This window comes from Mustela nivalis (assembly GCF_964662115.1).
Source record: "Mustela nivalis genome assembly, chromosome: 6".
In the NCBI taxonomy this organism is placed as follows: Eukaryota; Metazoa; Chordata; class Mammalia; order Carnivora; family Mustelidae; genus Mustela; species Mustela nivalis.
In genome coordinates this window covers 101,782,789-101,804,175 of record NC_139025.1, presented here as the reverse complement: position 1 = coordinate 101,804,175, position 21,387 = coordinate 101,782,789, and the positions used below count along the sequence as shown (strand labels likewise).

Genomic DNA, 21,387 nt, shown 5'->3' with positions numbered 1-21,387 from the left:
CTAGTTTCCTTGTGAGGTCTCCTTTCCTCTGCACTATCCTCTGCACTATGCTGTAATCCACACTGTTAATTAGTATTAACTCAAAGAGGAACTTGGACCTCTCACTTGATCTCACTCAACCTGTTGGCTTATTTGTGAAATGGGAACTCTTTGCTGACCCAGCTCCAAAGGTTGCCGGAAATGTAAGGAGCCAGGAGGCAGAAAAGCCCAATAACAGTCAGAATCAAATGAGTCTGGCCTTACTCTGCTTCCCCACCAAGTCATCCCCACCCCCACATGATCCTATTCAACCTAGCCTAGCCCTTGAAAGGTCTTATTTTATAGCTCCTTATAGAGAATTTACACAGGCCATGACCTTCACTGTGAGAAAGCACAGGCTATAAAAGGCAAGGCTTGGCTCCCTGGACTGTGGTTAAATATTGATAAGAACAGGAAATAGAGACCTGGGGTGGGCATACTACATACCCCCAGCCACAACAGAACCCCCAGACCAAGGGTCCTCCTCAGCCCATTCCCTGGACTGGAAAGAGAGAGAGAGTGTGTGTGAGCACGCGCGCGCGCATATATATATATATATATATATATATATATATATATATATATATGTATATGTATATATATATATATATTTTTTTTTAACTCAAGGTCAACATATAAGAAGGAAAGCATGGAGCTCCTGGTTCTTCTGGATCACAAAAAAAGGAAAGCACAGAGCTCCTGGTTCCTTCAGATCCTGAAGTCAGGTGGAGCCCATTTGCCACCCAGGGCTGCTCACTCAAAAGGTCATTCACCCTGGAGTGGCGGAGGAGGCTCCAGGCCTGGGCGTGTGCTAAGGGCAGAGCTCTCAGAGGGGCCCCGTAGCCATGGGCTCTGCAGCCCTGCCCCTGTAGGTGACAGCTCTGTGGAGCGCTCAGGTGCAGAGACCAGCTGGTGCTCCTGTGAGAGAAGGACCTAGAAACCAGTGCTTGCTCCCAGCAGCAGATCAAGGCGGGACTCAGAAGCGGGATCCAGGGTGAGTGTCTTCCACCTCCCATGGGGATGGGTGACTCAGGGTCTTTGACAGGAATGACAGTCCAGCAGTAGATGGTTAAGGCTTGTGTAAAACACAGGAATCTCCCAGAGGGGCCAAAGGAGACATGCATTGTGATATCCTGGGTAGGACCCTGGAATAGGAAAAGGACATGAATGGAAAAATGAAAGCCAAATAAATCTTGAAGTTGGGTTAATAATTTTTTAGAAGCAGGTATATTAATATGATGCTCACTCTAGAAGGAACCTGGATAAGGGCTCTGAAGGAAATGTGTCCTCTCTTCCTGTGGCATCTAACACAACCAGGGAGGGCTGACTCTCAGTTCGAGACTTGGAATCAAGTCATTTTTGGTTTTTTGTTGGTATGTGTTTATTATAACGATATTATACAGTTTAAAATATATATATTTTTTTACCACCAATAAACAAGGATTTATTTGGAAATTTCCAAATCTGCCAGAAGGGGCTCTTGCCAAGCGCTGGGGTCCACCCTCCTACTGAGCTCCAAAGGGCAACAATGGTAACTCCCCTCCTCCCCTCTCACGCCTCTCTGCCCTCCATCGAGCACACATGCCTGTATCTCTGGCCATGCCAGAGAACTGGAGTCTACTCCGAGGAGGCTCTACCCCCATGGGCTCAAGAGCTGGGGAGGCACCCTCTGGCATCGAGGAGCTGATGGTGGCCAGAGCCACTTCGCACTGATTGAAGAAAGAACATATAGAAGGAGGCACCGAACAGGGTGAAAATTCCAACTTGCCCCTGTACCAAAAGAGTGGCTCCCGCATAGAAAAACCTGTTTCCCACAGAGTGCAGACACCCAAAGGAAAGGAAAAAACCAGCAGCAAGGCTGGGCTGTAGGCGTGGCAAAGAACTTTGGTTTAGGAAGTCTAGGAAGTCTAGGAAGAGCGTGAGCTGTGCTCCTCGTCCAGAGTGCCCCAGAGCCAGCTGAGACACAGTCCCCAATGGGGTCTGCAAACAAAAGAGCCAGCAGGCCTGGGTCTGAAATGTTTCCATGACAATGTCAAAATACAGCCTCAGCAGAACTTCTTGGGCCTGCCTGCCTGCAGGGGAGCAGGGGAGGCATCTCTGGTGAACCTACTTAAAGCCAAAGGATAAAGGATAAGGCTTTGGGGACCAAGCAACAAGGAATCCTATTGCTGTGTTTATGAAACTATAGCTGGGGAGCAGAGGGTGACAGGAGACATCCCTCACCCCATCCTATGCCTATGTGTCCGTGACCCCACATTTCCCTGTGGACATCAGCCCACATGCAAATTTGTACCCTTCTCTGATTAGTTTTAATTCCACTGTCTTGCTCACTGTATCTTCTTTACAGGAAGTTTGAAGATGGGTAGCATCAGTCCTCCGACTCTGCTCCCTCCTTCAATGTTCTGTGTGTGTGTGTGTGTAACACAAACACATACATACACATGTACATACATACATACCTTCTCAGGAGCAGAATCGCTGTGTTGTGGGGTGTGTATACTTACTTTGGCTGATTTGCTCTCAGGATGGCTGCCTGTCTACACTCCCTCTGTTAGTGCCTGAGGCTATAGCCCAGAGCCCCACCAACTTGCAGAATTATCTACCTTCCAAACCAAGTCCATTGAATAGATGTCAAGTCCTATTTCATTTTTCTTTTCTTTTTTTAAAAAATTTTATTTATTTATTTGACAGAGATCACATGTAGGCAGAGGCAGGCAGAGAGAGAGGAAGGGAGGCAGGCTCCCTGCGGAGCAGAGAGCCCGATGCCGGGCTCGGGCTCGATCCCAGGACCCTGGGATCATGACTTGAGCTGAAGGCAGAGCCTTTAACCCACTGAGCCACCCAGGTGCCCCTCATTTTTCTTTTGAAAAAGAGAAAGCACAAGCAGGAGGAGAAACAGAGGGAGAAGCAGACTCCCTGCTGAGGAGGGAGCCTAACGTGGGGCTCAATCCCAGAACCCTGAGATCATGACTCCAGCCGAAGGCAGCTGCCCACGCAACTGAGTCACCCAGGTGCCCCTCAACCATTTTTATACTCTCTACATTGACATGAGAATGCTTGGGATATGTTAGATTAAAGAAAATTCGTCGTCGAAGTTAAAAGCACCTACTTCACTCATTTGAATTTGGACAGTGGAAATTTTTAGGTTAAGTAGTAATAGTACAGGCAGTACAAGAATATGTCCAGATGTGTGGCTGTTTGGGACTGACGGAGGTTTGCGAAATACCACTGAACCTGCTTGGTAGGAATGGGAACGGGCTCAAATTAAGGAGGGGATTTATCCCAGGAGCATGAGTTCAGGTTCTTAGGTGGTTCCATGGCTCTCAGTGGCAAGTGCTGGCAGTGACCTCTGTCTGGCATCTTCCTATTCTCAGCTCCAGGTCATAGGTGTGCCTGTGTTCAAGAGAGAGACTGACAGGCCCGGCCCTGATGGGGACACGGGGGCCTGCTACTGGCTGCCACAAGAAAATCAATAGTGAGAGGTGGGACGATTTGCTAAGGAACCAGGGTGACGGAGCACATCGGGCTGCGGAAGCTGGGTGAGGGTGCTGGACAGGGAAAAGCGGAAAATGTCCCCTTTAAAGGTCCCTTAGCCTGTCAGTGACTCAATCCTCAAATAAGTCTTCCTAAAGACTTGAGTGACTCCTGCGTTTTCTGCCTCTCCAGACTCCACCTGCCCCGAGCTTGGTCCACCAACTGTGCGCCAGAGGATAGCTGGGTTTGGGGGGTCATGGAGGTCAAACTGGGATGGGCTATCTGGTCATGCTCTCTGCTTTGTTTCCAGCGATCTTCAGGGCTTTGCTCAGAGTCTGGAAATTAGGGGGCCAGGAGGGCAGCCGGGGAGTCCAGAGACCTAAGGATTTTGTTGTCAGAAACGGATCCCATCCAGGAGCAGGGGGCATGGAACACAGCGAGGGGGTCATCCAAGCCCCAGCCGGTACCACGGTGCCTCAGGAACTGCTGGAAGAAATGCTTTGGTTCTTCCGGGTAGAAGATGGTAGGTGATGTGGGATCAGGGGTGGGGCCTGGCTGAACCCCCCAACCCCGACATAGCTGCTTCCTCCAGTGAGGCTGTGTATTTCCCCCTAAGGTGGGAACTGAGGCCGAGGGGTCTTAATTCCCATGGGGGTCTGGCCCAACTGCTCTCTCTTCTTCTCAGAGCGTGGTCATTCATTTTCATCATTTATCGGATCACTCACAAATATTTATTAAGTTCCTTTGGTGCACCGGGCACTGTTCTCAGCAGTGGGGTTATTCTGCCCTCTGTGGAGCACACATTCCAGTGAGAGAGAAAATAAACAAGACAAAAGACTAAAATGCATAGCATGTGGGTGATGAGCAACACGGAGAAAAATTAAGCACAGAAAGGGAATAGAAGGGTAGGTACCATGGTCAAGGAAGACCTCACTACGAAGCTGACATTTGAATAAGGGCTTGCAGATGAGCCCCGCAGATTACGTGGGGGAAGAGCATTCCTGGCAAGGGGAACAGCCAATGCAAGAGCCCTGGGGCTGGATCCTGCCTCATTTTGGTATGGTGTGGACACGTCTCATTATCCAAATTCAGATTAGCCACTTTCTGTATTCTCTGTTGCCAGCTGTGGGACACAATTTCACTCCCACCCCTTCCTTGCCCACTCTCATTAGATTAGGGTTTCTGCAGAGCAGAAATTGTCCCTCCCCCTCCCCCTCCTCCACACTGGAGGTCCCACAGGGCAGGGGCTAATTTTCATTAGTCTCTAAGGCACCTGGCCCACCGCAGGGGATGACTGATGCCATGAGCTGAGTCTGAGCCCAAGCCCCAAACCTGAGTGGGCCTGAGGGGCAGCAGACTCTCCTCAAGGCTCTGTTCCGTGTGTCCTTCCCCAGCCTCTCCTTGGAACTACTCCATCTTTGCACTGGTGGGCGTGGTGGGCGTGATAAGTTTCATCCTCCTGGGAAGGAGCATCCAGGCAAAGAGGTGAGGAGCTGGTCTGGGGGTGATCTCTGGGGGGTGGGGGGATCTGCCCTCCCAAGGGAAAACTAGGGAGCGGTCATCTAGGGGTCTTGGCTAGCCACCCTTTGGGATAGTAAAATGCAGCCTTATAGAATCTACAGTTTGATGGGGAAACTAGTTCAGAGTGATGGATGCTCAGCGTGGGACATAGTGTGTGGGAGCACAGTGGTGGGATCTGGGACCTTCAGGGCAAAGAGAGAGAGGGAGAGTGGGCTGAGGAGGCCTTCTCGACTGAGGGACAGAAGGCACCAAGCTTGAGGTCCTGGAGGAGGAAGGCCAGCCCATATGGCTGAGGAATGTGATGTGGGGAGGGAGGGCAAGAGGAGGGAAGGACCCAGAATGTATGGGTCCTATGTGTCATTGCAAGGAATTTGGGCTCTAGCTCATGTACACTGGGGAGCCAGAAACTGGCTTTGCACAGGGACATGAAAGTTCTATTTTAGCAAGGTTGGTATAGATGTAGGATATAAAAGGAACCAAAGAGGTGTAGCTTCTCAAAAGGTGATCTTGCCTTTCTTACCCTGTCAGGAAGCATTGGCCTCAGCAAGGTCAACTCATGGACAAAGTGGCTGTTCATGGGAGCAGCAAACACTGAGCTGCTCCCCTGGTGGCCTGAGCAGGTCCTCTGGGCAGTCAGCCATTACCACAGCTGGGTCCCTCCCCTATGGCCAGGAAGCCTAGGGGTATTTCGAGTAAAAGCTCCTTCAGAGGGATGACCCTTGGGAGAGTTACTGGAAGAAAGGCTGGGTCTTCAATGCCAGGTTAAGGACACTGGCAATGGGGAGCCACTAAAGGTGTTTGAGCTGAGGAGTAATGTGTGCGCACCAGGATTTTAGAAACACGACTGGTGTGTGGGGCTGGTTTGGAAAAGCAAGCACCTAGAAGCAGGAAGATTGTCAGGAGCTTCCTGAAATATTTTGTCCAGCGTTGAGGTGGATAAAGGTGGGGATGGGGTAAGAAGAACACAGAACCCAGAATCAGGAGACTTAAATCACGTCCAAAGTATGTGCATCTTTGACCTATCTGAACTCCATTTCATGTGTAAGGGGAGAGGGGACGATAATAGTTAAGCTCACGGTGGCAATGAAGATTTGGTGAGATGATGAACAGGCGAGAATAAGCCATTTCTCTGACAAAAAGAACACCAAACTGTCGTGGCTTTCTCCCTTAACAGTTCCCAGAACTGCCTATAGGATTTCCCCCTCCCCCAAGTGCTAATCCATTTGGGAGACCCGGTCCTACCCCCAACCTAGTACCGCCAGCAGAAACCAGGTTCCGCCAGGGAACCCAGATTCAACAGTATTTTCTCTCCTCCCAGAAATCAAAAGCTCCTGGGGAAAAACAAACCAGAAAAACAAACTCCAGACGTCCAAGACGTGGCTGAGGCTGAAACCAGAGATGACAATAAGCTGAACACCCTAAGAGAGACTTTGCTCTCAGAAAATCACAATTCAGGCCAGGTGGAAATTGAGTTACAAGAGAGAGATGCATCACTGGTTCTCCTTCCAGACCCACAAGAATCGGAGACCTAGTAAGATTTCAGAGCCCTGCCCCATGTCGTCAGCAGATAGATGAATGAACTGCAATCAAACAAGTATTCTGTTACCCGCTTTTTATTAAAATGCTTCTGGAAGTGGGCATTTGGAATTGCATAGTTTGTTCAAACAGCGGTGTTCCAACACAAGCGTCTTGGAGCGCGAGTGTGAAATCCATAGCCGGCCTGTGGGTCTGGAAACCTGGCTAGGACTCCTCTTGTAGTCTTGAGGAGTTCATAGCCTCCCTCTGACCTCAGCTTCTCCATCCACAGAATGGGGCTAAAGTCTGGGTTAGAGCTGTTGTTCTTAATCCAAGGCCCTAGAATTGCCAAGAGCAGGGTTCTGGGCTTAGAATCCCCTTCCCATCCTTTCCTCCTAGGAGAGCCCTCCTATTTACCTGCTTATCTCCTGAGGGTCCAGGAGAGATTTCCTTGGGGCCAGGGGCCTCAAGGTAAATAGAGTTAGAAAACTATAGATCTTCTACTAACAATGGGATCCCAAGAGAGTGTCGGGATCCTGTGTCTAAGCCACAGTGTTGTTCTATCAGCTGTGGCGGTAACCCCAAATAATGTATACAAAAAACCCCTGCTGTATGAACCCCGAATACCTTAGCTTCTATCTTTCAAAAGTGGACTCTGAACATTCAGACCCCCTGTCAAAGTGTCCTGCTACTGGGTCCTGCTAGAGCAGACTACAGATGGTGTACTGTGTTTCTACCTACAAGCCTGGGGCAGGCTGATAGTGCCAACTGGAGGTCTGATAACCCCAGTTGTAGGCTCCTGGGAGTCCTAGTTGCCGGTCACTAGAATGACTTTGAACACCTGCAGCTGAACATCTGCAGCTCTGATCATTAGACTTCAGGAGACTGGTCCTGAAGGTCTGTGGAGAGAGTCCTTCATTTAAGAAGGGGAATTAAGGGGGCCCTGTCTCTGGGGAAAAACACACTGGAAGCTCCCTACCCCAGAGCCCCCAGTCCTCACTGAAAGGCAAAGTACTGGAAGTAGCCCTTCCTGGGAATTTTGGTTCCATAGCCTGTCGCATAGGATTATTGGAACTAGACTCTACTTGGATAAACTGTGGGGTTTGTTGTCCTGGGCTTCTGTGAAGTTAGATGACCACAGGAGGGCCGGGCTCAAGCCACACCCCCACAACCTGTAGCCGCTTTGCCCTTCCTATCCACCAGGTGGTGCTAGGATCTCAGGACTGCTCCTCGTGCGGCATGTTCTGAGGCCAACGCTTAGGGGACCATCCAGAGCTGCACACATCTGGCTGCAGCTGGAGCAGGAAGGGTTGATGGCACCATGATGGACACTGTAATTTCCTTCCACTTCAGGCTAACCCCAGGTCTCTGGGTTGTCTCAGGGGCTATTTCCCTTCGGGGTCAGGAAATGCAGCGGTTACCATGGAAACCAAGGTCTGGAGTGAGGAAGAGCAGCCTTCCTGCCTGTCCCTCCAGCTCACACAGTGAACTGGGTGTCCGGGACATTACTTGGTGCTGGAAGAGCGGTCAGCTGTCCACCAGAGGGCAAGGACTATTCTTCCGAAAGAGGCAGAGGCGGTGGTGAGAAGCCAGCCCCTGTCATGCAGCCTCACCCAGCTGCTGAGCATGGGATCCTGATGGGTGCCCTCAGAAGATCTTGAAGCCCTTCAGCAGGGTCAGGGTGGGCGCCTTGCGCTTGCTCTGGGCTCGGGATGACTTCACAGTGACCAGCTTGGCCTGGGCCACAGCAGGCATCTCCTTCAGACTGACGGTGGAAAGCGTGTTGAAGGTACAGCTGGCCAGCCCATGCCGGGCGGTGAGCGGGGCCTGGTGGGGCAGGGCCCTCTCCTCGGAGATGAAAAGGGGCCGGGCCAGGGAATGCTTCTCCAGCTCCCGCCGTGCCTCCCGCACAGCCTCGTGGAAGACATGTTGCACGTGCTCAAAGTCCAGACAGGCGGAGACCTCGAAAAACAGGCACCCGAACTTGCCTGCCAAGGCTGCACCCTCTGCCTTGGTGACCTGCCTGGTGGGGGAAGCAGGACGAGGCAGGGTCAGGAGCACACATCCAAGTCAGGCAGGCCCACACCTACACTCATCTCCCCACTCACGGGCTTGGGGACCTGCAGGCATCTCATCAGTACAGTGTGATAAAGGCATCTGCTTCGCATGGTTGCCGAAAGAATTAAGAAAGACCACTTGCATTGTGTGCCCGGTGGAGTACCTGGCGCAGAGTCTGGGCTCAGTAAATGATGGCTGATGTCACTGAAGCCAGAATTCAGGACCAAAGCGTGGGCAAGGGAGCAGCTTACTGGCTAAACCCTGCTTGTGTCTGGAAGAAGACGGTCATTCCCAGCCCTGCCTCCCTCTAGGCCAGCATGGGTCCTCGGTCAGGAAATAAGCCACCCCCCACCCTGGCCTGTGGGATCAGCTCCAGAGAAAGGCAGGGATCTGGACAGAAAGGTGTGAGACCCCAGAGAAGGGAGGGTGAGGTGCCTCAGGATGCCTGTGGTTGGCAGAGCTCTCAGGACTCATGCAGAAAGTGTTGCTGCTTGTCCAGGGGAAGAACAGAGGAGACCAAGGGTGACATTTCATGGGAAAGAGGGAAAGAAGGGGAGAGGGAACAACACCTATTGTCAGCTTTGTCCTATACCATCTTTCCTGATGGGATTGACTATTTAACTGGGGAGGTCCTGGAAGTTTCTGGCCTGAAAGCCATGAGGATCAAAATGAGAGGAAAAAGACTGGCTCTTGGGTCATTCAGATGTCCAGAAGAAAGAAGGGATGATGGTACCCGAGGTCTTGAGGCCAAGGTTCCATTGGCTGAATCTCGGGGACCACCCTGCCCTGCTGATTGCCCCGCCGGCCATTCCTGCAGACAGTGGCACAGCCCTTGAGACTGGTGGGTATTGATGGGAAGAGGTTTTTGGCCCAAGGCTAATTTGGCAAGAACAGGGGGCTGGGAGTGGGCTAGCTTCCCCAGGGGAGTATCAGACAGGAGAGTGACTGGGCCAAAAAGGGCCAGGCGCAGAGCATCTGGACTCCCCGCCCAGGGCTGGTGTCCTGTCTGTAAGCTCACTGCTTCCTGAGGAACCCCTTTTGAAGGAATACTTCATATTCTTTGCTTTTATGATGAGCTTGAGTCTAAAAATTTCTCACTGTGGGGACTTGAATCCTAAGTTTCCAGAAACTAGCACCCCATGCACGCATACATGTCTGTGAATGGGAGACACGGGCACGTCACATGATCCTTTCTTGTTGTGCAGCAGCCTGCTGGCGATTTATCGGTGGCTCGGGAACCACTGCTCTAACCCACAATTTAGCATGTGGCTGCAAGGCAATCACGAGAGCACAGCGATCTCAGCTACAAGACTGACCGCATCAGATCCTGACCCACCACCAGCCTGGATCAAAGAAGGAAATGAGGGAAAACCGCAGGACTCTCCTTCCGGAACGAAGCTGCTCTGTCTGAGCCCCATAGTCATTGTTATTTGCTCCCCAACCATCTTTGGACAATCCCTGTGGCAAAGACTGGGATCAAAACAGCGGTCTAGTGTCCCCCTTCATATTGAAGATAGATTTACCACCATCTAGTCTTCTGACCCCTCTTCCAGGCATCATGGGTTCTAGGATTCCTCAAAAACCACCTTTTGGCTTTAAGATGACACAACTTCCTTCATTCCCTGAGATGGAATTTGTCTTGGTCTGAGGGCTTGATGGCTTTTGAAGCTTCCCCCGGAGGCCTCTCTTCATGGGATTGCACGTCCCTTTCCCACTGCCCATCTGATTTGTTCTGCACCGAAGATCCTCTCCTGCCTTATCCCAGTCAGCGGGCCTTTAGGGTCTGGGGAAGCAGGAGTGACTGGCCATGAGCAGGGAGGGACAGATGGAAGGGGGGTGGAAGGCGCCAGACTCCGAAGGTGGACAGGTCACAAGGGACAAAGGTCAGTGGTAGAGAAGGGCACAGGGATTACCCATCAGGTGGAAGCGTCATGCTTTCAGGGCCCAGGCAAGCAACTGGAATGTACGGAGAGAGTGGAGGAAAGCCACGGGGAGTGGTAAGGCCTATGGTCAGCTGCAAAGAGCATACCCCTCCTCAAAGCATTCCAGTTCCAGGTCTTTGAAAACATTGCTCGCCAAGCAAAATGCTGCGGTGTTTGCTGGTAATCTGTCCTCTGGCCCAGTCTGTGACCTCTGGTTCAAGTCCAGTCCATTCAAAGAAAAGCTGCCCTCAGCACCGCCAATGGTGGGAGTGGGCCTGGTGCCACGCTTGGGTGAGGCGAGAGCTGGTTGGACCAGAGCAGACCCCTGACTCTACGAGCCAATCACGGCCTTTCTTTTCAGAACTGGAACCGGGCACCAAATAATAACCAGCCAGCTACGGGGAATGAGGATGGAAGGTCATACAGGCAGGCAAGAAACGGTGAGGCCAAGAGATACCACAAAGCCCCATGAGGACGGAAGAAGTGGCTTCTCTTTTTACTTTTAGGGTCCAACCCCCCGTGTGGGCCAGAAGCTCTTTCTTCCTGCCCTGGCCTGTCTGAAAGACCATGCACACTGTACACTTTAACCTAAAGTTGTGGGGATAACTTTCCATAGCAGCCCAATACCCCTGATGACAACACACAGCCTTCCCAAATGAGGACAGTGAGCCCCAGAGTTGAGGACACCCGGTCCATGCTCACCTATACTGGGCCATGTCCAGCTTGTTGCCCAGCAGCAGGGCTGGGGAGCTGCGTTGTGTCTCCTTGGCGTGCAGAGCAAGCAGCTCCAGGTAGCTGCTGCTGTCCTCGAAACTCTGGCGGCTGTCCATGCTGTACACCACCAGGAAGGCGTGGGCCCAGTTCAGGTAGCGCTCACAGTTTCTGGGGGTGTCCTGGGGCAAAGGAGGGAAGCCTTGCTGGGGATGAAGGCCTTCACCTGAGCTCCTCCATCCTACCTCCCCATTCCCTCCGTCTTTGTATATTGTTCCCCAGCCAAGCCCTTTTCAAAGGGGTGTTTGAGTGTGGATTTGGCTTGGTGTGAAAGGAGGCATTGTCTCGGGAGCCTCACTCCCACCACCCAGCCAGAGGCTCGGGGACCTTGGCTTCTGGGGCACAGAGCCAAGACTCTAGCATGGCTGCTGCAGAGACCCAGCTGTCCCTGGGCACTGCTGGTTTGGGGTCAGGTTGATGGTGACCCTGGGCCTCTGGGAATAATTGGTATCCAGCCCTGGCAGGGGGTGCTGAGAACATAGAGGGAATGTGTGTACTGAGGGGGCCTGGGCCGAGGGGGCCACAGTGTAAACATGTGTGCCCTACCTCCAGGCGTGCATGAGCATCGAGTCCCCGAGCACAGGATCTCAGAGCTGACGCCAGCAACCACAGATTTCCCCAACCCCATTTCATCTCTTCTCACTCGGCAAATGAAAAGATTCAGGCCTGGAAAGTTCAGTGCCTCATGCAGGGTCACATAGCAAACTAGAGTTTAAGTTTATGAATTCCCATCTGAGGTCTCTGCTCTGGGAGAAGGACTTCTCAGGAGGCCGCACTGACTCTCAGCTCTCCATACCCTGGAGAGTAACATACCCTGTTACCCACAGGGGTAATTTACCGGGTCTGCAGTATCCATGACCCTCAGGTGGACAGGCTGGTGGTCTACTGTCTCCTCGGAGCTGTAGGTGTCCTCTGCAACAGACGGCGAGCCAGGTCAGGGGCAGGCCAGACCACTCAGTCGCAGACTGGGTCTGAGTCCCAGCCACCCTGTGCTAGACCCTGGGGGATCTATTCCGGGGCTGGCTGAGTTAGGACAAACTGGAAAGGCCTTGGCTCTCACCCAAATGGAGGGCACAGACAGAACCTCCTAGCCGGGAGATGCTGCTCTACCTGTCAGGGCTCAGAGCATGAGAGGTCAGTCATAGAGCACGCCACAGGGGATAGCATTGCGTTCGGGTCCACCCACCAAGCCTACAGGACGGAGTGCGTGGCCCACAGGCTTGGTTAGCAGCAGAGCCCTCTGCGGTTGCACTGCCAGCCCATCCTCCCGAACAACAAGCCTCCCCATCCTCTTCCCTCTGGTCACGGCCCGCAGGAAACCCCCAGTGGGAGAAAGGACGGGAAAGAAAAGCATATGACATATGGTGGTGGTGGTGGTGGTGTGTGTGTGCATGTGTGACTCTATTCAGAAGTCCCTGAGAAGGTTTACAAATAATCCTTACCAAGTAATAGCAGAGGACTCTAGTGTAGTCGAATATTTTATGTTGGACATGTGGAGTCACACCCAAGCTCAGCTACCTTGTAGCTATGTGACTTGGCCAAGTCATGGCAATTCTTTGAGAATCTGTGTCCTCACTTTACAGTGGGGTAACATGGGGCACCTGGGTGGCTCAGTTGGTCGACATCTGACTCTTGATTTCGGCTCAGGTCATGATCTCAGGGTCCTAGGATCGAGCCCCACTTCGGGCTCCATGTCCCTCTCCGTCTGCTCCTCCCCCCAGCTCTCTCTTTCAAATAAATAAAATCTCTTAAAAAAAAAAAAAAAAGTAAAATGGGGATAACATGATAACACTGCCTAAAAGTTTTCCAGAGTTTACTCTGTGCCAGGCACTGTGCCAGTGCTTGTCCATGCACCCTCCCAGGGCTGTGTGAGGACTGGATTGGCCCTTAGGCACGGGGCCTGGCACACCATAAATGCCTGGTCAAGGACAGTGGGGACTGTGGTGGTCCTGAGTTTACAGGGCAGGTTCACATTCCTAGGTGATTTTTTTCTTTTTTTTTTCCTTTTAAATAATTTTAGACTTATGTGGAAATTGCAAAATAGTACAGAGAGTTCCTGTGTGCCTTTCCCTCTGCTCCCAGCAATGTTAACACCTTACATAACCATAGTACAGTGATCAAAAGTAGGAAATTGACATTGGTTCCATACTATGAACTAAACCACTGACCTTATTTGGTTTTCATGAGTTTTTGCTTTTTTTTTTTTTTTGGTTCTCATGACCTCAAACCTGAGAAAGTGCAGCTGGCCAGGCATGCAGAGAAGACCTCATTGTCACATTGGCCATCATTCTCCCTATCTCTAACCTTCCTCTACGCCACTGGCCCATGTGTGTGAGTGCACTTGGCTGTCACCTTTCCCTGGATGCCCCTGTGCCCCAAGTGGCCCCAAAGAAGACCTCTAAAGGCAGAACTAGGGCCCTCCCCGCCTTCCTCCACCCCACCCGAACCCTGGCTGAGTTCACAGCCACTTGTCTCTGAGAGTCCCTGGCAGTCAAGCCAGGCCTGGACACACGCCAGGTCCACTAGCAGCCAACAGGAATCACAGACAGCTCCCATCCCCAGCCTGTTTGGGGACTTGGATAAATAACTGCTCTTATTCAAAGATTTAAAAAAAAAAAAAATCTAATGGAAAATATGCCCCAAACGTTTAACTATATTTGGTGCAAGAAGAGCTGCTCCTAGATGCCTACATCTTGTTCAGATTTTTATTTTCCTGCCAAAGTTGCCTGATGCCCCCCTTTTAGTTGCTCCACACCCCCTCCCCCACCCCGAAACAGGCACTGTGTCCTTCCCAGTCCAAGGAAAAATATTAGCCCAGTGTTGGTCTCCTGGGGTTCCTCACAGCAAATAGCCTTTCAAGGTTACTGTTAGCTCCACTGTAGAGAGATGAAGCCCAGAGGAGGAGGGAACTTGCCCACTGCCACAAAGCACCCCACCAGTGGAAGGGAAGTGAACTCAGGTCTTCTAGGCTGGGCTGCCTCCCTGTGGGGACCCCCTCACCCTCTGCTCAGGGGACCAGCTGGTCCTCCAGCTCTATCTGGGCAGAGTACAGGGGAAGAGCAGAAGCTCCCAGTCCAGATGTGGCACACGCAGGAGTGAGCAGGGGGAAGCCTCAGAGATCATCTTATCAAGCTTCCTCCTCCTTGGCAAGTGAGGTGACTGGACGTGGAGGGTCCTTTCCAAGTTACAGTAACTTGTCCTCTCATTACCAAGTCCTGCTCTCCAGAGCATTCTGGGGTCCACATGGGCTTCACAACTCCTCCTTCTAAATAATATTCCGAGGACTTCCACGTTGAGAGAAGTTTCTTTTCCCTAACTTTTCCCCTGATTACCCAATAATAATCTTTTAAAGGCACTCTTGTCAGTGTGTGTAGGATGATGCCTTGGAAATGGTGCCCATATCCTTACTGGAGCAGGATGAGGGCAAGAGAGGTGAGAAACTGTCATTCTGCCCTGGGCAAGCCAGGCAAGGTGCCCCAGCCCCTCTCCTGGGGACCCCTGCCCCTTCCTGGAGCACTCAGCACAGGCATAGCCTTTCCATAGACACTGATTCTCTCAGCCCCGACCAGTTCTCCCAGCCATGACCCTGGCTCAGATGCAGCACAGGCTATTGGCCCCATCTTGCAGATGGGGAAACTGAGGCTCAGAGATTCCAGGCCCTCTAGGGCATTATGCTGCCCTTATGGGAAAGCTGCTGCAGTGGGACCCATCTTCCTTTGTACCGAGGTTCTCCATAGGCAAATCACTGAGCCCTCTCTGCCTCAATATCTTCACCTGCAAAATGGCAATAATAGTTGGAATTCTTCTTTAAAGGCTAATCCTAAAACCAAAATTCCATCTCATGTTTAAGAGCATCTATGTTGTGGGGCGCCTGGGTGGCTCAGTGGGTTAAAGCCTCTGCCTTCGGCTCGGGTCATGATCCCAGGATCCTGGGATCGAGCCCTACATGGGGCTCTCTGCTCTGCAGGGAGCCTGCTAACTCCTCTCTCTCTCTCTCTCTGCCTGCCTCTCTGCCTACTTGTGATCTCTGTCTGTCAAATAAATAAATAAAATCTTAAAAAAAAAAAAAAGAGCATCTATGTTGTGCCTAGTACTGTACTCCGTGCTAGAAATGAGAATAAATAGTGAAGGTCTCCATGCTCAAGCAGCTCACTCTGGGTTCAAAGAAGACCTCAGAAAAGAGAAGGAGCTGTTTTACATGTCCTGGTGGCGAACCCTTCCCTTGGATGCTCAGACCTTTCTCCACAGAAAGAAAGGTCCCAGTCCTGGGGTCCCCCTAGTGCTGTGGCCAGCCATAGGACAGTGGCTGGAATGTTCAGATGGTGGGGCAGAACTCCTAAGACATGGCACAGGCCTCCCAGAATGCTGAAGGAGAGAGGTTCTCGTCATCTCTCCAGCGGACAGGCTCTCAGGACGGGGCGACTGACCACTGTGGAGCGGCTCCCCACCCCTCTCACCCCCCGGACAGTGCAACCACACATTTCGCTCTCAGGTCAGAACTCCAAAATTACTCAGTCAAAAAGCCCAAACCACCACTGTACTAGGCTCTTCTGGAGGGACCCTGAAGAAAGGGTAAGGAGTGGGGGCAGGGAGGAAGACACGTAGAGGCAGGCTGCCAGAGGAAATACAGGACGACCAATTAAATCTGAATTTCAGAGGAACAGCTAATATTTTTTAGTATAAGTATTCCCTATCTGAGCTAGGTAGAATATGTGTTTTGAGGAACCATCCTTGGAAATCTCCATTTCCCCCTTCTCAGACACCCCTGCTTGTATGCCTTTCCTTTTCACCTCCTCCCTACTTATCTTCCCTTCCTCCACTCCATCTGATTTCATGTTCTGGCCTCTCTCAACACCTCCCTTGGCTGGCACACAATTACACCCTGTGTCCCACTCCCATGCTAATCAAATAGACTCAGTAGCCCTGAGGTCCCTTCCTGCTCCGACACTGGGATTCAATATTCCAGCCTGAACTGAGGGCACCAACAGGCTCAGGGGCTCTTCCCTCCAGAGGTCACAGTGCCTTCCATCAGAGGCATGCTGCAGCCAGTGCTGTACTGCTGCGTTTCCAGTCCTGTGCCCCATCGCCCTGCATTTTCTAGAAGGGCCCTCAGGGGTCCCACAAGTGCCTTATTTAATTCTTATGAATGGGAAAAACCATCCAAGACTGCAAACCCCCATTTTCAAAAGGTTAAGCATATCCAGACACACTATTTTTCTCAGGAACAGTTTGCAATAAACAAATGTTATAAATGTAAACTTAAGGAAAGAGGAAGGGGGGCGCCTGGGTGGCTCAGTTGGTTGGGCCTCTGGCTCTAGATTTCGGCTCAAGTCATGATCTCAGGGTCCTGGGATTGAGCCCCACGGGCTTCATGCTCAGCGGAGAGTCTGTTTCTCCCTCTACCTTTCCCCCTGCTTGTTCGTTCTCTCTCTCTCTCTCCCAAATAAATAAAAATCTTAAAAAAAAAAATAAAAGAGAGAGAGGGAGGAAAAATGGACATGCATTGAGTGTTTACTGTGGATCAGATACTAGGATAAATCTTTTACACGTGTTCTTTCTTTAATTCTCACAGTAATTTTCTGAGACAGCTACCTTTATGCCCATTTTACAGATGAGGAACAGAAGCTCAGAGAGATTAGGTTATTGCTTCAAGGTTGCACAGCCAGTAAGTGGCAGAGCTAGGGTTTAAACTTAGCTCTGACAACAGAGCATCCTTTCTTCCAACAGACTATGATATATCTATAAAACTAGACAAGTTTTCTTGTGTGGTTCAAAAATGGGTCAGAAACCAGTAACACTACAGAATTTCTCAAGTGTTTTGTCCAGTTTTTCTTAAAAAGTACATCGAGTGACCATTTTAAAGAATAATAATAGTTACAGACATTCTGCTATTTTTTTTTTTTTTAAGTCTTACCATTCCTCATATTTTAGGGCAAATCAGCCTCTCTCAGTTCTCTTAATTAAGCCAGTTGTCTGGGGTGGGCTATGGAAGGATGTCTTTCTGGCACTTAAACCATGTTGTCCCATGGGCTGAGTCATCCTGGTGGCTCCTCCCCTCTGCCCCCAGATGATAGATCCTGGTCAGGCCTGGGCCCACCACAGTATAGTCATGTGTGTTGCAGGGATCCAAGTGGGACAATAGTAGGAGGAATGGGAAGGAGTGGTTTCTTACCCAAGTTGGGGTCATATTCGCTGATAAACCTCCTGGTCAGAAACTTCACAGTCAGAGCTGCGGGAAGCAGAAAGAAGTTGGCTCAGTCTCCCCCCACCGTGTCTGGCTGCTAGCCCCTGGAGGTTGTCCCTCTCATTTAGGGAGGCCTTATCTAGCCTCTGTGACTCCTGGCTGACACTCAGCTCAGCTCTCTGGGGGAATATGTTTGGGAGCTGAGGACTTGGTTTAAGAAGCTCAGCAGAAACTAGAAATAGAGGAACCATGCCCCTCCAATTGCATCCTGGCATTTTTTTTTTTTTTTTAAATGGCAAGAAAAGTCATGAGAGGCAAGCCTAAGGGGTATTTATAAAGACTTGAACTGGGGACACCTGGGTGGCTCAGTTGGTTAAGCATCTGCCATCAGTTCAGGTCATGATCCTGGGGTCCTGGGATCCAGCCCTGAGTCGGGTTTAATGCGGAGTCTGCATCTCCCTCTTCCTCTGCTCCTCCCCCTGCTCATGCTCGCGCTCTTGTTCTCTCTCAAATAAATAAATAAAATCTTTTAAAAAAGAAATAGAGACTCAAAACTGAGGAGTCCAGCCTCAGCCTGGTGAAAGTCAAACTGAAGGGAGGTATCTCCCACGCTGGTCAAGTTGTGAAGATTCTGGAATGGGGGGCATCTATTCTGGTTCTGGCTATAAGCCAAAGAGTAAAAGCTGAGTTGATCAGTCTGTGATCCCCAGGAGGAGTATGAACACTCACGTCCCAAGTAAACACCCTCCAGTCCTTGGTCCTCTATGTCTCAAGTCTTGGCTCTGTCTTGCGCTTATGAAGAATGTAAAACTTAAAATGAGGTTCTGCCCAGGTGGAATTCATTAATAGGACTCTGATTTTGCTCAGAATTTAGCCACATAAAGTCCAGGGTCAGCCAATTATTACGCTGGACTCTTAAAAAGTAATGTGATATTTTAAAGAAAATCCTTATAATTCTTTCCCAGGGTTCCAAACAGTGTCATTTGGCAAACTACTACCCAGGGAATACATACTTTAAAATTTAAATTCCTTCATACATGTAGTCACTGGCTAAACTATACTAATAACAGAGCTACAGACACAGTTTGATTTTCAAAAGGAAGAGGGCAAATCTTTTCTGTAGGAAAACATGATTCAGAGTCCCCTCTCTGAGTCAGGGGGCTGGTTTCAGAAGGAGAGTAGGATCCCATGGAGTCTCAAAGAATACTCTGAGGAAGGAAACTCATAGCTAACAGCCCACATCAGCCAGTCACTAATGGCTGTAACTGTAACACAGCCCCAGGAGGAGCCCCTCTGCCCTCCTACCATCAGCTGCCTGGGACTATAAGTGGCAACGGGGCAGGGCTGAACCCTTTCTCTGGGTCTCTGCCTGTGGTGACACCCTCCCCCCTACCCACCTGAGCTCAAGTGGTAACTGAAGATCTTGGTTCATCAAGAACAAGTCCCAGCCGCCTGGGACCTAGGTCCAACATGTTTCCAGAAAGTCGAGAGGGTTCTGACTTGAAACAAATACGTTTGATAAGAATGCACACTTTGTTCCATTCCAGGGAATTGGAGTGAGCCTCTCCCTGGAAAATCCCAGCAGCCAGTGACCTCTACCACTTTCTTTCATCCCCGGCCTAAACTGAGGAATAACAAGGCTGTGACTACGCTCACAGGGGCCTGGGCTTGGGATTAGTGTCTAACAGGTCCCTTTGGTGCTAGTCCTCAGGGCTGATGGGGGCCCCAGGGAGAGGAGATGGAAGGTGCAAAACAGCAAGGGAGAGATGGGCTGAGGACCAGGAGACACAGAGACAGGCAGAGGGGAGAGAGATACCTAGTGTCACAGACAGAGAAGGAAAGCAGGTGAGGAACCGGACAGATGAGAGATGGAAGAGCTGAGGACAAAGTAGAGAGAGCACCAAGCAACAAAGAAACTGAGGCAAAGAAGAAAATCACACTGTCTGACCCAACCCACCTGGGTGCAGGAAGCCCCCAAAGCCAGTGAGGGAGCCTTCCTGCAAGCAAGTCCACAACGTCCCCACCCAAACCCTTCCCTTTCGCCCCCCCCCCCCACCCAACTCACCGGACTTGCCGGCCCCTCGACGTCCCAGAATGGCCAGATTGACCTCAAGTGGCGCGCTCTGCGGCCCGCTGCCCGCGCGCGGCTTCCCAAACACCGAGGACATGGTGAGACTACTAAGAGGGACACCGGTAGTCAGTAGGAGAGCCCCGAGCAGCGTGCCCGCCCGTCGGGGCCCAGCAGAACAAATCGGGGGATCCCCTCGCGCTCGCGGGCTCGGCCCCGTCGATGTCCTCGCCTGGGGCCCTGGCGTCGAGCGCCAAGCGGGCTGCGTTCCCGCGGCCCGGCCCAGCCCGGCCAGGAGGAGGAGCCGGCGGAGGCCGGCGGGCGGGGCCGCCCGGAGAGCGGCAACACTCCTTGTAAGGGCTGCTGGAGCCCCCCGCGGGGCCTGTTCACCCCCGCTCCCCACCCTGGGACGGAGCTCCGGACCGGCCGCGCACCCCACAGCTTGCTCCGCCTCGAGGGCCGGGCACTGTCACCTCCCGGAGCGCCCCCGGACCCTGCAAGGAAGGACAAAGACCGGAGAGGTGGCCCTGGGTAGGGGGATAGCGGGGAGGGATGTTTCCAGCCTTATCTGAGCCTCGGCTCAATTTCTTACCACCTGCAAGAAAATTCACTCCTTCCTTTGTTCTACCAAGCTGGCCCCGCCCGCCTCCTCCTCCGGGAAGCCTTCCTGGTTCAACTCCCAGCTTTGGCCTTTCTCTAGGTCACAGTTAAAACCAGCTCACCCCTGGCACAACACTTCCCCCACCACATTACCCTGCTCTTCCGTATGGGGACTCAAGAATCACTGCAACCCCCAGGCAGAACCCCTGGCTCCTAGGAAGGAGTCTTAACCAACATTTCATGGTCAGTATGGGTCCAGCTTCAAGAAACTTAACCCATCCTGGATTAGTTTTCTCATGCGAGCTAATGAGTTGCATGTGTTTGACGCCTAGTGTGCAAATGGGGCATTTGATTCTAAAACCTGGTATTCTCTCTTGCCTATAATGATTCTAGGATTGCTGGACAAGCCTGGGAGGGGTCACCTGTCATTTTTGGGGGGACCCAGGGTAAATCTGGTCATGATGGACTCAGAGCAAAGGGAAATCCAGACACTTAGGGTCTAGTGCCAGCTCTTCACGGGGTGACCCTGGGCAAGTCACCTCACTTCTTTGAGCATTGGTGTCGCCATCTATAGTACTAAAAGAAGGGGAAAATAAATCCAAAATTCCATGACGTGATTCAGGCCTAACAGAGAGTGACACAACACCAGGTCTGAGTACTTTCTAGAAGCCAGTGGAGCCTCTCTTTTGAAATATACTTCACAGCTAGAGTGGGGCGGGGGTAGGGTATGGAAGTCTCAGAGACCTCTTACAGCAGCCCTTCTCCCCCCCCACGCCCCTCTCCAACTCCCCCTCCCTGCCCCAGTTAATCTACTCACCCACAGGAAAAAGAAACCATGGAAAGCCAGATCAACAGGCAGAGTCTGGGGTCAGAGCCTCATGGTACTAACTTCTCAACCAGGAAGGAAAATTATTTTCACGCATAGGACTTGAATACTGACTCAGCCTAATTGTATTTGTAGGAGATAATGCTAAGCCAGCTGTGTTATTAAGACTGTAAAGTGTTGGGAAAAATCTGTTTAGATTACACCCTCAGGCCAGAATCACTCACAGAGCTAATCGCCAAGGGTTTTCCTTTGAGTTGTAGATGGGAAAAAAGTGGCAATCAAGTTCCAGCCACCTTCCTGGGCTGGCCCCAGTCTTGTGAGGACAGACTGGTTCTGAATGGGGTTTATTGGGAGAGAACCAATCACATCAGAGAACTCCTGGAGAGAGGGTAAGCTGTGAAGCTCTGTAGGCCCAATTGGGTATAAATTT

General features: G+C 51.4%; 2 protein-coding genes across 2 annotated transcripts in view; one reads left to right on the top strand and one right to left on the bottom strand.

Moving 5' to 3' along the window:
• SLC51B (SLC51 subunit beta) overlaps positions 1 to 6,651 on the top strand; it is a 48,886-nt gene extending 42,235 nt beyond the window's left edge. The window contains exons 2-4 of the mRNA XM_082737299.1: positions 3,803 to 4,015; positions 4,887 to 4,977; positions 6,332 to 6,651. Coding sequence (XP_082593425.1) covers positions 3,803 to 4,015; positions 4,887 to 4,977; positions 6,332 to 6,545 — 518 coding nt within the window. The 3' untranslated portion in view covers positions 6,546 to 6,651. The remainder of the gene's footprint in view (positions 1 to 3,802; positions 4,016 to 4,886; positions 4,978 to 6,331) is intronic.
• RASL12 (RAS like family 12) lies at positions 6,611 to 19,835 on the bottom strand. Its single transcript, XM_082737286.1, has 5 exons — positions 19,529 to 19,835; positions 17,452 to 17,508; positions 12,118 to 12,191; positions 11,211 to 11,401; positions 6,611 to 8,551 (listed from the first exon to the last, which is right to left on the bottom strand). Exons 1-5 carry the CDS (start codon positions 19,629 to 19,631, stop codon positions 8,176 to 8,178), a joined length of 801 nt encoding a protein of 266 aa, XP_082593412.1. The 5' UTR covers positions 19,632 to 19,835; the 3' UTR covers positions 6,611 to 8,175.
• Positions 19,836 to 21,387: the final 1,552 nt, after the last annotated feature.

Excerpts from the sequence above, each read along its gene's own strand:
- RASL12 (XM_082737286.1), bottom strand. The coding sequence starts at position 19,631 with ATGTCCTCGGTGTTTGGGAAGCCGCGCGCGGGCAGCGGGCCGCAGAGC. Across the intron at positions 12,192-17,451 it reads CGAATATGACCCCAACTTGG|AGGACACCTACAGCTCCGAG; the intron begins GTAAGAAACCAC and ends CGTCTGTTGCAG. Across the intron at positions 11,402-12,117 it reads TCATGGATACTGCAGACCCG|GACACCCCCAGAAACTGTGA; the intron begins GTAAATTACCCC and ends CCTTTGCCCCAG.